The sequence below is a fragment of the Rhagoletis zephyria genome, unplaced genomic scaffold, assembly GCF_001687245.7.
Source record: "Rhagoletis zephyria isolate East Lansing unplaced genomic scaffold, Rhagoletis_zephyria_1.1 Rzeph_scaffold_04259, whole genome shotgun sequence".
Lineage (NCBI taxonomy): Eukaryota > Metazoa > Arthropoda > Insecta > Diptera > Tephritidae > Rhagoletis > Rhagoletis zephyria.
The window spans coordinates 2,896-17,225 of record NW_016161342.1 but is presented as its reverse complement, the minus strand read 5'-3'; the positions used below and the strand labels follow the sequence as shown (position 1 = coordinate 17,225).

General features: G+C 39.1%; 1 protein-coding gene across 1 annotated transcript; it reads left to right on the top strand.

Moving 5' to 3' along the window:
- Nucleotides 1–2,490: 2,490 nt before the first annotated feature.
- Nucleotides 2,491–10,686, top strand: Rb97D (Ribonuclear protein at 97D). Its single transcript, XM_017625795.1, has 6 exons — nucleotides 2,491–2,736; nucleotides 2,804–3,036; nucleotides 7,720–7,964; nucleotides 8,032–8,664; nucleotides 8,720–8,880; nucleotides 9,177–10,686. Exons 1-5 carry the CDS (start codon nucleotides 2,641–2,643, stop codon nucleotides 8,869–8,871), a joined length of 1,359 nt encoding a protein of 452 aa, XP_017481284.1. The 5' UTR covers nucleotides 2,491–2,640; the 3' UTR covers nucleotides 8,872–8,880; nucleotides 9,177–10,686.
- The last annotated feature ends 3,644 nt before the right edge of the window (nucleotides 10,687–14,330 follow it).

Genomic DNA, 14,330 nt, shown 5'->3' with positions numbered 1-14,330 from the left:
TAGAATACAAGATTGCGCCAATCGAGCGGAGAGTAACTGGCCGTGACGTCAATAAATACCAGAATGAGAGAGCAAGACGAACAGAATGAGAGAGCAAGACAAGAAAAAGAGGAAGCATCGAACAAAAGGCAGTATTGCCAAGTTTTCAATTTGAAAAAGCACCAAATATTTATTGGTGTATTTTATGGACTTTATATGCATACATAATTATATTGTAAGGATGCCGATTCAAATTAATAAAAATCAATGTTTCTTGCAAGACGGTCGATTTTTTCTGGCTTGATTGAAGGTGCTGCCACATATTTTGTTGTCGCTTATGATTGTGCCATGATTTTATTAAAATTTTTGTGAAGTTGCTTACCACGCTTATGATTGCTATAAATTTTGCTTCCACTTTTTTAAAATTTTATAATTTGGTGTCTTCAAACTAAAAACAAAAGCACCAAAAACGCACCAAGCACCAAACTCAAAAATGTTCGGGTTTTGAATACCCATTAAATTTGGTGCGAAAAGCATTAAGTTGGCAACAGTGAATGTAAACAAAAGCATTTATGACGTCAGCGATTGGGGGGATGCTGTCAAATCGACGATGAGAGGGTTAGCGGTCCGCGAATGGCGCGACCTTTATTTTCTGGATCGTGTATGTTTGTGACACGGCAAGATTTTAACAAGTTCAGAGGCGCGGTCTTAAAGTTGTGGGTTTTTAAATACATAAACCTATAATATCCTATTCATATACATACATATAAATCACACTAATGTAATATTGAAATTAAGTGTTATATGCCACGTGAAACACGATAGCTTTTAGAAGCAGTCACGTAGGGTTAGGCACCAATTCTGCCAATAATAAAATTACTTCACTTAGTTTCACTTTTTTTCAAAATTTTCTATAAAAAGTAGAGATGATCCTGTGTAATAAAACGAGAACCGATTTATTTAATCATAAATATATAAAGAAAAGTTTAAAACTAAATAAAATAGAAATTGTTATTGGCAATAAGTACATGCGCTTGTTTATTAATAATTCAAATATTATGTTCAAACAAATTTAAGTGAAAGGTATGCAATTTCAAGAAAAAAGCAATTGCTTAGTTTTTATGCATACGGCTTAACATTTCCGGTAGGAAGCAGAAGGTCAGTATGTATAAATAAAAAGCTTTATCAGGGGAACGTGTTATATTTTCAAATAACAAATAAATAAAAAATACATCGTGATGAAATGTTGCCGTTTATTGCATGTGACCTGATGCCGGATTCAATTTATAGGTCGATCTCCGGCAGAACTGGACCCACTTTTCCACCAACTCAATGTCGGCCGGAAAAGTAACAAAACTGCACACAGATCCTTTGGCACTAACACTAGCGCAATTAATCACTGCACACCTCATTTTTTGTCTTTAATTTATAACTTTTATAAGTTTTCACAAAAAAACAAAACAACGCTCAAAATCCATGAACCAAAAAGACAAGATCACGACAGCAGAAGAGTGGCCCGTTATAATCGCACTTATGAAAAAAGTAGGGCGATTTTGACATAAGCCGTTTGTTTACATTTGTTCGTTGTTTACAATTTGGTGGTGGCTTTTTACTGCAATTTTCTTAATTTTCGCTTGTGACAACGTGTGCACACATAAGGTAAAGAATAATTTAACACAACGACATGATTTATAGGAGAATTTGCATAATAAAAATGATTATTCATGCGTTCAACAATTACGCGTTTTTTTTGATCTCTTCGTTGTTTACTTCTTACAACAAAGATGGCGTCGAGATTTCAACAGCTAGAAAATAACTTTTTTCTTTCTTTCCTTAAGGCGTGATCTTGTGTCTTTCGTTCATGCTCAAAATCTTTCGAATTTGTAAATTTGTAAAGTTGAAATAACCTAAAATGTCACGAACCAGAAAATGTAAACAAAACTATTGTGTGACGTCAGCGAATGGGTGGATGCTGTCAAATCGACGAAGAGAGGGTTAGCGGTCCGCGAATGGCGCGACTGGGCGCGACCTTTATTTTCTGGATCGTGAATCGTAACAATACATTTAGGTCGGTGTTATGCAGACAAATTTTTGTTTGCCAAATTAAATGGCGGCTGCTTTAAGAGCGAAATACACCACACAAGCGGCTTGTCAAATATTCTTCAAACCTACTTTTCCCATTTCGCCATACACCATGCAAACATGACTCGTTCAAGCAAAGAATTTTAGTTTTCTTCCAGTTCGCAATGCTAAATATTATGGTTTTCTTTCATTTTCCTCTCTTACGTCCTTACTCGGTGAAAATTTCGTTGCGAATGAGGCGATTTTGCTATACACAACGCAAGCGGTTTGATCAAACATCAACATGGCGGCCAGAAAATCAAAAAATTTTGATTTTTGCTCAAATTTCGCTCAAGCGGTTTGTCAAACCTTCAAACACCCCCATACACAGCACAAATGGCTTGAAGCAAAGGGAAATTTCGCTTTACGTTCTTTGCTCAAACTGGCAGTTCAGTGAATGGTTGAATAGATCTGGCAACGTGTTCGCCATTTTGTTTCATCCTCGAAAATAGAAAATTTTGTGGTAGTATACACAAGAAATCAAGTTTGCGAATTTTACATTTCTTTTAGAAAATCTATTGTATCAGAGAAAACTCTAAAATGTCTGATACTGTAAAAACTGAAGATGGAGCTAAAAAAATAGTTAACATCGACTTGTCGGAAGAAAGACCAAGTTCTCCTAAAACAACGGATGATGTATGTCGCATGGAAATATCTTGTTCATATTTTGGTGATTTATTACATACTTATTTCCAAATTTCAGCAAGATATCTGCGAGTTGGAACATTTGCGCAAATTATTTGTTGGAGGTCTATCGGGGAATACAACTGAGACAAGTCTAAAAAGTTTTTATGGTAAATGGGGCAATGTAGTAGATGCCGTGGTAATGCGTGAACCGACATCCAAACGTTCTCGTGGTTTCGGTTTTATTACATACACTAAAGCCTCTAGCGTTGATGAAGCCCAGAAAAATAGGCCCCACGTTATAGACGGCAAGTAAGTAAAATTATATGTATGTTTAATTTTTTACGTAGTGCCTGAAGCACCATAATATATTTTGTCTTATATAAAATGTTCCAACAACCCAACAAGCAAAATAAACATAAGTAGTTTTTTTTAAGTTGACCAAAAACATAAAGCTCACAAAACGATCATTCTTGTTAACATTTTTAAAGTTAAATGATTATATAACTTCGCTGCCAGCACTTGTCAAAGGATCATTTGCAAAAACTTAGGATAAAATTAATGGCAGTGTCTACACACACGCGCCACGGTAAAATTACCGTGGATCTACGGTAATTTTTACCGTAGATCCACGACAATTTTTACCGTAGATCCACGACAATTTTTACCGTAGATCCACGACAATTTTTACCGTAGATCCACGACAATTTTTACCGTAGATCCACGACAATTTTTACCGTAGATCCACGACAATTTTTACCGTAGATCCACGACAATTTTTACCGTAGATCCACGACAATTTTTACCGTAGATCCACGACAATTTTTACCGTAGATCCACGACAATTTTTACCGTAGATCCACGACAATTTTTACCGTAGATCCACGACAATTTTTACCGTAGATCCACGACAATTTTTACCGTAGATCCACGACAATTTTTACCGTAGATCCACGACAATTTTTACCGTAGATCCACGACAATTTTTACCGTAGATCCACGACAATTTTTACCGTAGATCCACGACAATTTTTACCGTAGATCCACGACAATTTTTACCGTAGATCCACGACAATTTTTACCGTAGATCCACGACAATTTTTACCGTAGATCCACGACAATTTTTACCGTAGATCCACGACAATTTTTACCGTAGATCCACGACAATTTTTACCGTAGATCCACGACAATTTTTACCGTAGATCCACGACAATTTTTACCGTAGATCCACGACAATTTTTACCGTAGATCCACGACAATTTTTACCGTAGATCCACGACAATTTTTACCGTAGATCCACGACAATTTTTACCGTAGATCCACGACAATTTTTACCGTAGATCCACGACAATTTTTACCGTAGATCCACGACAATTTTTACCGTAGATCCACGACAATTTTTACCGTAGATCCACGACAATTTTTACCGTAGATCCACGACAATTTTTACCGTAGATCCACGACAATTTTTACCGTAGATCCACGACAATTTTTACCGTAGATCCACGACAATTTTTACCGTAGATCCACGACAATTTTTACCGTAGATCCACGACAATTTTTACCGTAGATCCACGACAATTTTTACCGTAGATCCACGACAATTTTTACCGTAGATCCACGACAATTTTTACCGTAGATCCACGACAATTTTTACCGTAGATCCACGACAATTTTTACCGTAGATCCACGACAATTTTTACCGTAGATCCACGACAATTTTTACCGTAGATCCACGACAATTTTTACCGTAGATCCACGACAATTTTTACCGTAGATCCACGACAATTTTTACCGTAGATCCACGACAATTTTTACCGTAGATCCACGACAATTTTTACCGTAGATCCACGACAATTTTTACCGTAGATCCACGACAATTTTTACCGTAGATCCACGACAATTTTTACCGTAGATCCACGACAATTTTTACCGTAGATCCACGACAATTTTTACCGTAGATCCACGACAATTTTTACCGTAGATCCACGACAATTTTTACCGTAGATCCACGACAATTTTTACCGTAGATCCACGACAATTTTTACCGTAGATCCACGACAATTTTTACCGTAGATCCACGACAATTTTTACCGTAGATCCACGACAATTTTTACCGTAGATCCACGACAATTTTTACCGTAGATCCACGACAATTTTTACCGTAGATCCACGACAATTTTTACCGTAGATCCACGACAATTTTTACCGTAGATCCACGGTAATTTTACCGTAGATCCACGGTAAAAATTACCGTGGATCCACGGTAAAAGTTACCGTGGCGCGTGTAAATAGACACTCCCAAAATTAATACTAAAAACGCCTATTTAAAACCTGATAAAGCAAGCTTACTTTTAAGTTAATATTAAAAACACTTACAGAAGTGCTTGGTGGAAAAATATACTGAATACATATCGCTCGTTGGATAATATAGAGATCGTCGCCTGGGTAAAAGATTGTCGTAAGCGTCATACGTACGTGCGTAACATACGACAATCTTTTACCAAGGCGACGAGATGTAATTCAAAAATTACGTTTTTGGAGATTCCATCATACAATTAATAAGCTAGATAAAGAGAATATGTTCAGCCTAAAAGTTGGCTAAACTGATTGATTAAACTTTAATTCCGTTTCCCACAAAATTTAAAATTTTAAATAATTCTGTATATGTGCAAGATCCCAGTCGACAAAATGAGCGTTTCTAAATAAACGCCATCATGAAGGGATTTTTCAATAAGAAGCTTTATTAGAAGATCTTTCAATAGCTTTGCCATTCGAAGGCAGACGTGGTGTGTTTTCAAGCAACCAAAGTCCAATAAAAGCAATAATCCTAGTTGAAGCATCGAGGTTAGAATGGTGGCGGAAAAACTATTTCTGCGCTGGTAATAAACATTTTTTAACCGGTAAATAAAGCTGGCAATTGTAACCGGTAAATTTTGTTTCCATCATAAGGTGGGTACAAAGTATTATCCCGTGAAATATGCAATGCCAGAACTTCCACAATTCATAGCTGAATTGCAGAATATTTTAACTGCATTACCAACGTACCTAGAATCGCGGTGACAAGCACTGGTAACATTTTTTGGTAATAAAATCTTAGGGATGGGCTTTTTCGGGGCTAAAAATTGAATTTGAAGATAGGCGGGATCGGGGCTAAATATATAGTCCCGCGCCCATCTCTAGTGTGGAGTTCTACCCTGAAGTCGTAATGTAAAACTTATAGTTAAATAGTGCTGAAAGTTTAAATGCGTCCACGCCAAGTTTTTAGGCGTTATGGCTTTCAGCGCTCACGCCGAAAAAAATGTGGCTGAATAATGTGCAGCAAGTGGGAACGGCAGTAGACGCATGTGTTCTATTCTAAACGGCGAAAAGCCTTTTATGGTGTTCTACTCTAATTGCTGAATATCCATTTCCTCCAAATATAAAACATTTCAGCCATACATATTTTTATTCTTATTATCACCAACATTTCATTGAATATAAGGGTATTTTTCCATATGTATCAAATTGATGCATAACGTACTTTGTGTTACAAAAAATTTCCGATTGATGCGGGTTAAGCAAGAAACAAATTCGACTTCAAATCTCATATAAAAATTAAAGAGTGCCGTTAATTTCTGCAAGATCCAATGCTCGGATCTGAACCAAATTAGTATGAGGACTACCTCTGAGGTACAAATTTTCATTTAAAAATAATTCGATTCGATTAACGTGGTTCAAAGTTATACGGTATATAAAAGAAAAAAAAAATATTTCGATCAATTGATAAACTCCTTTTTTTTATGAAGTCGGCTAAAAAAAAACATAAAAAGTTCCGTTGTTATAAATCCTGATTAAAAATTTTACGCAATTTTATAGAGTTTTATTAACTTTCGTCCAAAGTTTTGAATTCGGGTCAACGAATTGATCAAACTTTGATTGTGTTTTCCCACAAAATTAAAAGTTTGAAATAATTCTCTTTTGAGTCTTTGTTGCTTAACAATTCGGTAAATTTGACAGCGAAATCTATAACAACACCTTCACATGCACTACACGACACTTTCTGGTATCATATAAATACTTACAAGAGAACCATCAAAAGTAACACGTACGTTTCAAGCATTCAACACATTCTGATACATCTGACCAATTCTAACTCGCCAATACCAAAGAAACCTACGGAAAACATTTCGACTAGCACTAACATAACAATAGATACTACGATTAGTTCATATAATAAAAACAATACGTGTGCTCATTTCTTAATAAAAAAAACACCTACTTTAAGAATGAAGTAGCGGACGAAGCAGCCAATGAAGCTATAAAAATGCCTCTTATAATGGAATGTTTAAGCGCATTCATTAAAAAATTGGCAGACATCACGCACTTCTTTAAAACACATACAACTTAAAAGACCACACTATATTTAAATTTAAAGTATGTATTAAAATAGCACGAATGAGATTCGATGTAACTAACTTCAGCCCCAGACACCATTCTATTGGCGGCAGATAGCCAGAACAGTTGACAACATTCGCAAGGATTCCGCCATCTCAGGAAGTCAGGCTTACCTTGAACCAACACTCGACTGCAGTAACGAAAACAATATAAAGTTCATCAGCGAAGCCTTAAAAAACACAATCTCCTACAGGAATTATAACTTTAATGAGAGAACAACAACTCGGGAGCATGGCATCGCAGCCCATCCCCCGTGCATATGTTTTATAAATTTATTTACAAAATATAAAGATAAATAAAATAAATAAATAAATTCTCTTTATAATTAAAGTGCAAAATATGTACATATGTATAATTTGAAGGAAACCAAGTATGTAATTTGTATGTTACTGTGAACACAGTCTAAGTTCATCTTGAAAATATTTTCTGTCCTATTCTATTATTTTATGAACTCTTATGCATACTCCAAACACGTCTTCTTAAAACTTACTTACTTTTCCTTTAAATTTCCTTCTTTTCTTACATTTCCTTTCTATTTAATAAAATCTTTTCTTGCAGGACTGTCGATCCAAAACGCGCCCTACCTCGTCCCCAACGGGAAACTCGCGAAACAAATATTTCGGTTAAAAAGCTTTTCGTTGGAGGTTTGAAGGATAATCATGACGAGCAAAGCCTTAAAGAATACTTCTCGCAATTCGGTAACGTTATATCAGTAAAGATCCTGACGGATAGAACAACTGGAAAGCGTCGAGGATTTGCGTTCATAGAATATGATGATTACGACTCCGTTGACAAAGCAATACGTAAGTTCTCGCTTTCAAAAGTTTCAACAAACAAATTCAGCGTTTTTTTTTCGTTTTTTTATTGCAGTACAAAAAGTGCACACAATTAAATACGTTGTGATTGATGTTAAAAAATCTGTGTACAAGCAAGGCCCAGAAGAAAAAGAGCCCGAAGATAAAAAAGATGGACCAAAACCAGTGCAAGGGGTTCAAAAACCAGCAGCTAATAATCGGCCCCCACCACCACAGCAACCAATGCCACCTTATCAACCGGGACCGCCAGCTCCATACCCACAGGCTGCCCCATACAATTATTGGGGACCTCCACAGTATCCAGCACCACCGCAATATGGTCCATATCCACAGCCACCCGCCAATGCGTGGAATACCCAAAATGGCTGGAATGGTTGGAACGCAGGACCCCCACCACCACAAAGTGGCGCACCGCCGAACAATTGGTATCCACCAAATCAGTGGCAACCAAGCAATGTGCCACCACCAAATGGCCCGCCACCGCCCGCAAGCTGGAATGCACCACCAAGTGTACCGCCCCAACAGCAAGGACCGCCCCAACAGCAAGGACCGCCCCAACAGCAAGGACCGCCAGCTAATTTCGGTGCCGGTTATCAGCAAAACTATGGCGGCGGTCCGACTAAACATAGTGCACCCAACCCCAACAATCGCATGCATCCATATGGTCCACCACGAAATGCTAATTATGGTAAGAATTTTAGAATTTACTAAAAGAACTTGTAAATAATTATTAACATTTACAGCTAATGGTAACCAGCCACCACCACCACAGGGATTTAATGGATATGGGCCAAATAACCCACCCGCAGGGCCTATGCCAGCTGCTAATAACGGTCCACCAGTCGGGCCGCCAGTTAACAATGCTGCACAAATGGCTAATAAATTTAGGCGTTGAAACTTAAAGGTAATACAAATTTTAAATATTATTTAAATTTTTAAATTTCGGCGATTTGCTAGGCATTTTTTTCTTTCGGGATTAAGTTAAGCTGGCCTAAAAAATATGTGCATATATTACTTTTTCCAAATTATCAATAGTTTATTTGATGTGGGTAGAATTTGTATAAAAATAATGAGAATTTTAGAAAGTAGCTTGGCGCCAAATTTGAACTCTAATTTGCTTGTAATTTAGCACTTATGTATTCATCTTTATTTATTTTACAAACCCGTATATAACTTTTAATTAAATTCTCTTTAATTTAGGTATAATACCGCAAGCTCAGTTTAGAAGAAATGCTTAATTATAAAACACAGAAGGGCTTTCCTGTTTTGTCTATTACACTAATAGGTCAATGCATAAAAGGATTATTATTTTAGAACTAAGCTATATATCGATATACGATATACATATATACATACTTTAAATATAGATATACTTATTCAAATACTTTCTGAATAGGATACTTTATGTTACAATAACATTGTTACTAGTTTTAATTAAATACTTAACACAAATTTGAAAGTTTATGGTTATATAAGATATATCGAAATTTATATGTATGCCAATTTTTTCGTTTCGGAAAATGTATGCAGCATTCTCAGGGCTTTTTGAGAGTTGTAATGAATGCGTAAGCTTTACCTTTAAATTGAAAATGTTCATATTAAGTCTAACTTATAATTGCACATGTTTGGCAAAAGTTGATAGGTAAGTTTATCCATGCATGGTTAATTGATATAAAGGAATTATAAACTTAGTTTAGAATAAAAATAAAAACTGACCTAGACTTATGTATTACTATGTAGAACCATTGAAATTATGTTATTGAAACTACATATAAATTAAAATGTATATGACAGCTCTTTCGGATATATAACCAGATTTATTTCACACATAACAATGTTCAAGAACACACAAGTTCGACGAAGCTACTTTTTATAATTTGAAAGATTATCAGTAAAGCTTAGCACATTGGATACGTTTGATTATCATACATTATCAGTAAAGCTTAGCACATTGGATACGTTTTAATATTTAATTGTTAATAAAATTAAACACATGTTTACTTGCTTAAAATTGTATATAAAATTGCCGTTTGACCGAATATATACTATAATTCACCCAACAATTCTTTAGGAACCAATCAAAAAGTACCAAATACATACATAGTTTTATGTAGATTTATATCAAAATATTTTACAAGTATTTTATAACAGCAAATAATAAATAAAACTAGGAAATGGTTAAGAAGGTTCTATGTATTTTCAGAAGCAGACCATATGTATGTTTACTAGTTTTATCAAATAAAGTAAATTTAATCAAATAATTAATACCATTTTATGTATTTATTTTATTACATTACATACATACATTTAATAACGTATACGTAATTAGGTACAATACAATAATTAAAGTATACAGGTAAATCGAATTAAGTTTGCTGTAAACAAAGAATTTGGTCCATAGGTATATATTTGATAGGAGACTAATAACTTAATCCGTTTAAATACTAAAACATTTTTGTATGTATGATATAAACTATTTTCATCTCATTTTATGAAACGGGCCGCCTGCAAAAGTTTCAGGCAATCAAATAGCCCAACAGTGAAGATGGCGTGGCTTGTCAAGACCGATTAGACACAACTATGAGGATTACTTTCGGTTTCTATAAAGACTATTTGACGCGCATTTTGGGGTAAGTTTTCCCCCTCAAGCAGTGCATGAATATATTTTTCAAATTGAAATGTGTAATTTCGTTTTAAAAGAAAAAAAACTATAATAAAAAAAATAATAAAATAAAAAAGTGGCTGTATGTAATTAAATAGCAAGGATCTCTATTATAACAGGTGAATATTGGCACAATGAATATAATGGGTTTTTTTCAGCTTCCTGATTTCAAGTAATAAATTAGTGTGTTCTCCCCACATTAAAGAGATGTTCATGTGGGCGTACGTCACACCTTGCCAGACTTTTCCCTTGGGACTGTTGTGCTGAGTAGTTAGCGGGGCAAACTACGCCAGATCCCACGTGACTCGGGTTTTACCCGACCAAGGGCTGTTGTTTCGGCGATCTAACCTCGTTTAGGTCGGCGAAGTATCTCAGAAGTTGTTCGTCCATAGGGCTACATTCGCAACGTTTTCTTCTACTCAGGGCTGGCAACGAGTCAATCCCAGAGCCAGAAACCTATACCTGCTGTGTATGCCAGAGACGACTACACCACAACTCCACCTCAGTCAAGTGCAACGCTTGCGAGGGGTGGAGTCACCTCGAGAGTCTGCTCAGGACACGGACACATCGGCAGTGGACCACATCGCATGTGGCCCCTGCTGCTCAAACAGAGCAGCCTCCACGGCTAACCCCAGTCCACCTGAGCAGTCCCACACAAACACCACAGCACAACAACATAACAACACAATAGACCACACCACAACCGCGACAGACCACAGAACACACACAACCGCACCACCACCCACACGCCGCCGCCAACAACTCTTGGTTCCTCCTACAATCTGCACAGTATGTCAGACCAGGATATTCCGTAATGTGACATCAGTCAAGTGCAACACCTGCCTTGGCTAGTGGCAGTTTAGGGCATGTTCAGGGCTGCGCACCACGCGAGATTGGACGAGGAACTTCGAGGGCCCGTGATGCGCAGCCCGGTCGCAAACTTCAACCGCGACGCCACCCACCACCACCACAGGGCGACAACCACCTCAGCAGCGCACACAGCCAATGGCGGCATCTCTCACACCCCGCATTACCACACGTCTCCCGAACCACATGTAGCTCCTTCAATTTAACTGCAACGGGCTTTAGAGCAAGATCGAGGAGATAACCGTCTTTATGGGAAGGCATGGTATACTGATAGCTGCGGTCCAAGAGACGAAGCTGCACAGCAATTCAACACTGTTGAGTTGTGCCGGGTACAACGTGCACCGTCGAGATCGCGAGCGAGATAATGGTGGTGGCTTAGCGTTCATCACGCACCACACCGTGCAGTATCGTCTTATCGAAGCAGACATCGACCGCAGGGATACCACCCTAGAATGTCAGGGCATCGCTATCCGGTCAGGCGATGTCGAGCTCGAAATATTTAATATATACATACCCCCTGTCACCTGCTGCCCGGCAGGATATCACCCTGATATAGGTGCGCTCCTCAGAGGTGAAAACCGTATGGTAGTAGGTGACTTTAATGCGCACCACGATCTTTGGCACTCAAGCCTGTCAAACGATCGTAGGGGAACAGACTTGGCTGAGCAGATAGACGATTCGACATTCTGCACAATGAACGACGACGCACCCACCAGGATTATGGGTAACTGCAGTAGCTCGCCAGACATCACAATAGTCAGCGCTGGTCTGATAAACAGCATATCATGGCGACCTGTGCTGACTTTGGCATCAACCAACCGACTTTGCTTCCGCGGGGCACCGAACGTAAGTTCCGCAGGGCTGTCACCGCTGCTGCGGCTCGCTTCGTACCGGCACGATGTATCACGGACCCACGTCCAAATTTCCCTGCTGAAGCGGCTGTTCTAGCCGATGAGCGTGATAGCCTTCGTCAGGCCGATCCCGGAGATCCCCGTATCAGGGATCTCAACGCGGAGATTCGGCAACTTGTAAACGTACATAAGCGGAAGAAGTGGGAGGAGCATCTGAAGACNACGACGACAGAGTCGAAATTTCTTTCGGCGACCATGCCTCGTCGGACCCGGAGCGATGCGCGGGCTATTTTAGCCGGCAGTTCATACTGCATCCTCCGGTGGACAAAACCAAGCGTCGAGTGACCAGAAGGCTGCACAAACTGCCAACAAATTGTGCCCCTCTTGAAGTTCAGGTGGCCATCAGTAAGGCGAAAGCCTCCAAAGCCATGGGTCCCGACGGAATATGCATGTTAATGCTGAAAAATTTGGGTCCTGCGGGAGTAGCGTACCTAACGGAGGTCCTCAATATCTCAATGGCCACTCTCATAATCCCAGGGGGGCTACTCTGTAATGCGATGCGAAAGATAAATGCGATGCGATAGGCAAATTCATCGCAAGTAATACGCTGTGGCGATTGCCTATCGCATCGCATTACAGAGTAGCCCCCAGACATCTGGAAGGTGTGGAGAGTGGTCCCACTGCTCAAACCGGGGAAACCAGCCAACAAAGGAGATTCTTTATTTTTTTAATATTTTTATTGAGCTTTGTACCACGATTGTTTATTAGGAAAAATTGAAAAAGCAACAAAGTCTAAGCGGTAGAAGTTATAGCACTATTTCGGAGATCACCACATCTCCTCATCAGACTTCTTTTTTCTAGACTTCAGCAGGGATCGAACCTGCGAATTCGATGTTCAAAGTCAGAAGCGTTAACCACTGAGCTATGTACATCCCGTAAACTCTTGTTGCTAATTCATTGAATTAAATGTTAACAAGCCACAATAACATTGACAAAAGGAGATTCTTATCGACCGACAACACTCCTTTCGCCGGTAGCGAAGACACTAGAGGCCTTGCTACTCCCATATTTCACGAACCACTTGACCTCAGCGAAGCATCAGCATGGTTTCCTTAAAGTGCACAGTATTACAACAGCACTTAACGCCATAAACGTTCAGATAACACGTGGCCTTAACCGTAACCGTCCCTGTGAGAGAACTGTTCTACTAGCGTTGTACCTGTCAAAGGCGTTTGGCACTGTCAGCCACTCCAGGCTACTAGAAGATATAGAGGCTTCCTCTCTCCCACAGAGGCTCAAACGGTGGTTGGCAAATTATCTGAGTGGTCGACACTCGTCGGTAATGTTTAGAGACAAATCGAGCAAACTTAGGAAAATTAAACAGGGGGTTCCAGAGGATGGTGTCCTATCCCCGCTATTGTTGAACTTTTATATTTCAAAGCTCCCTCAACCACCAGAGGGAGTCACGATTGTCTCCTACGCCGACGATTGCTCGATCATGGCGACTGGGAATGGAATTGATGACCTGTGTTCGAAAGTAAACGGGTAATATCTCCGATCTTTCTCGCTTCTTCACTGCAAAGTGTCTAGCCCTCTCCCCTACGAAATCCTCTGCGACCTTTTTCACCACCTGGAGGTCAGGCTACCGCTGGGAATTCACGTCGATGAAACACCAAATCCGACAGCGAATAACCCCAACTCCCCCCCATACTCGGAGTAACCTTCTACAGTCTGCTCTCCTTTTCTGCGAACGCAACCACTATTGTCAACAAAGTACAGAGCCGCAACAAGGTCCTCAAGTCGCTAGCCGGCAGTTTTTGGGGCAAAGACAAAGAAACGTTGCTGGCAACATACAAGGCAATAGGCCGGCCGGTTTTAAATTACGCAGCACCAGTGTGGTCGTCGGGTACTAGTAGGATGCAGTAGATGAAGCTGCAGACGACGCAAAACACCGCACTACGGACAGCGACTGCA

Coding starts and splice junctions, on each gene's coding strand:
- Rb97D (XM_017625795.1), top strand. CDS start 2,641: ATGTCTGATACTGTAAAAACTGAAGATGGAGCTAAAAAAATAGTTAAC. Junction 2,737..2,803: donor CTCCTAAAACAACGGATGAT/GTATGTCGCATG, acceptor TCCAAATTTCAG/CAAGATATCTGCGAGTTGGA. Junction 3,037..7,719: donor CCCCACGTTATAGACGGCAA/GTAAGTAAAATT, acceptor CTTTTCTTGCAG/GACTGTCGATCCAAAACGCG.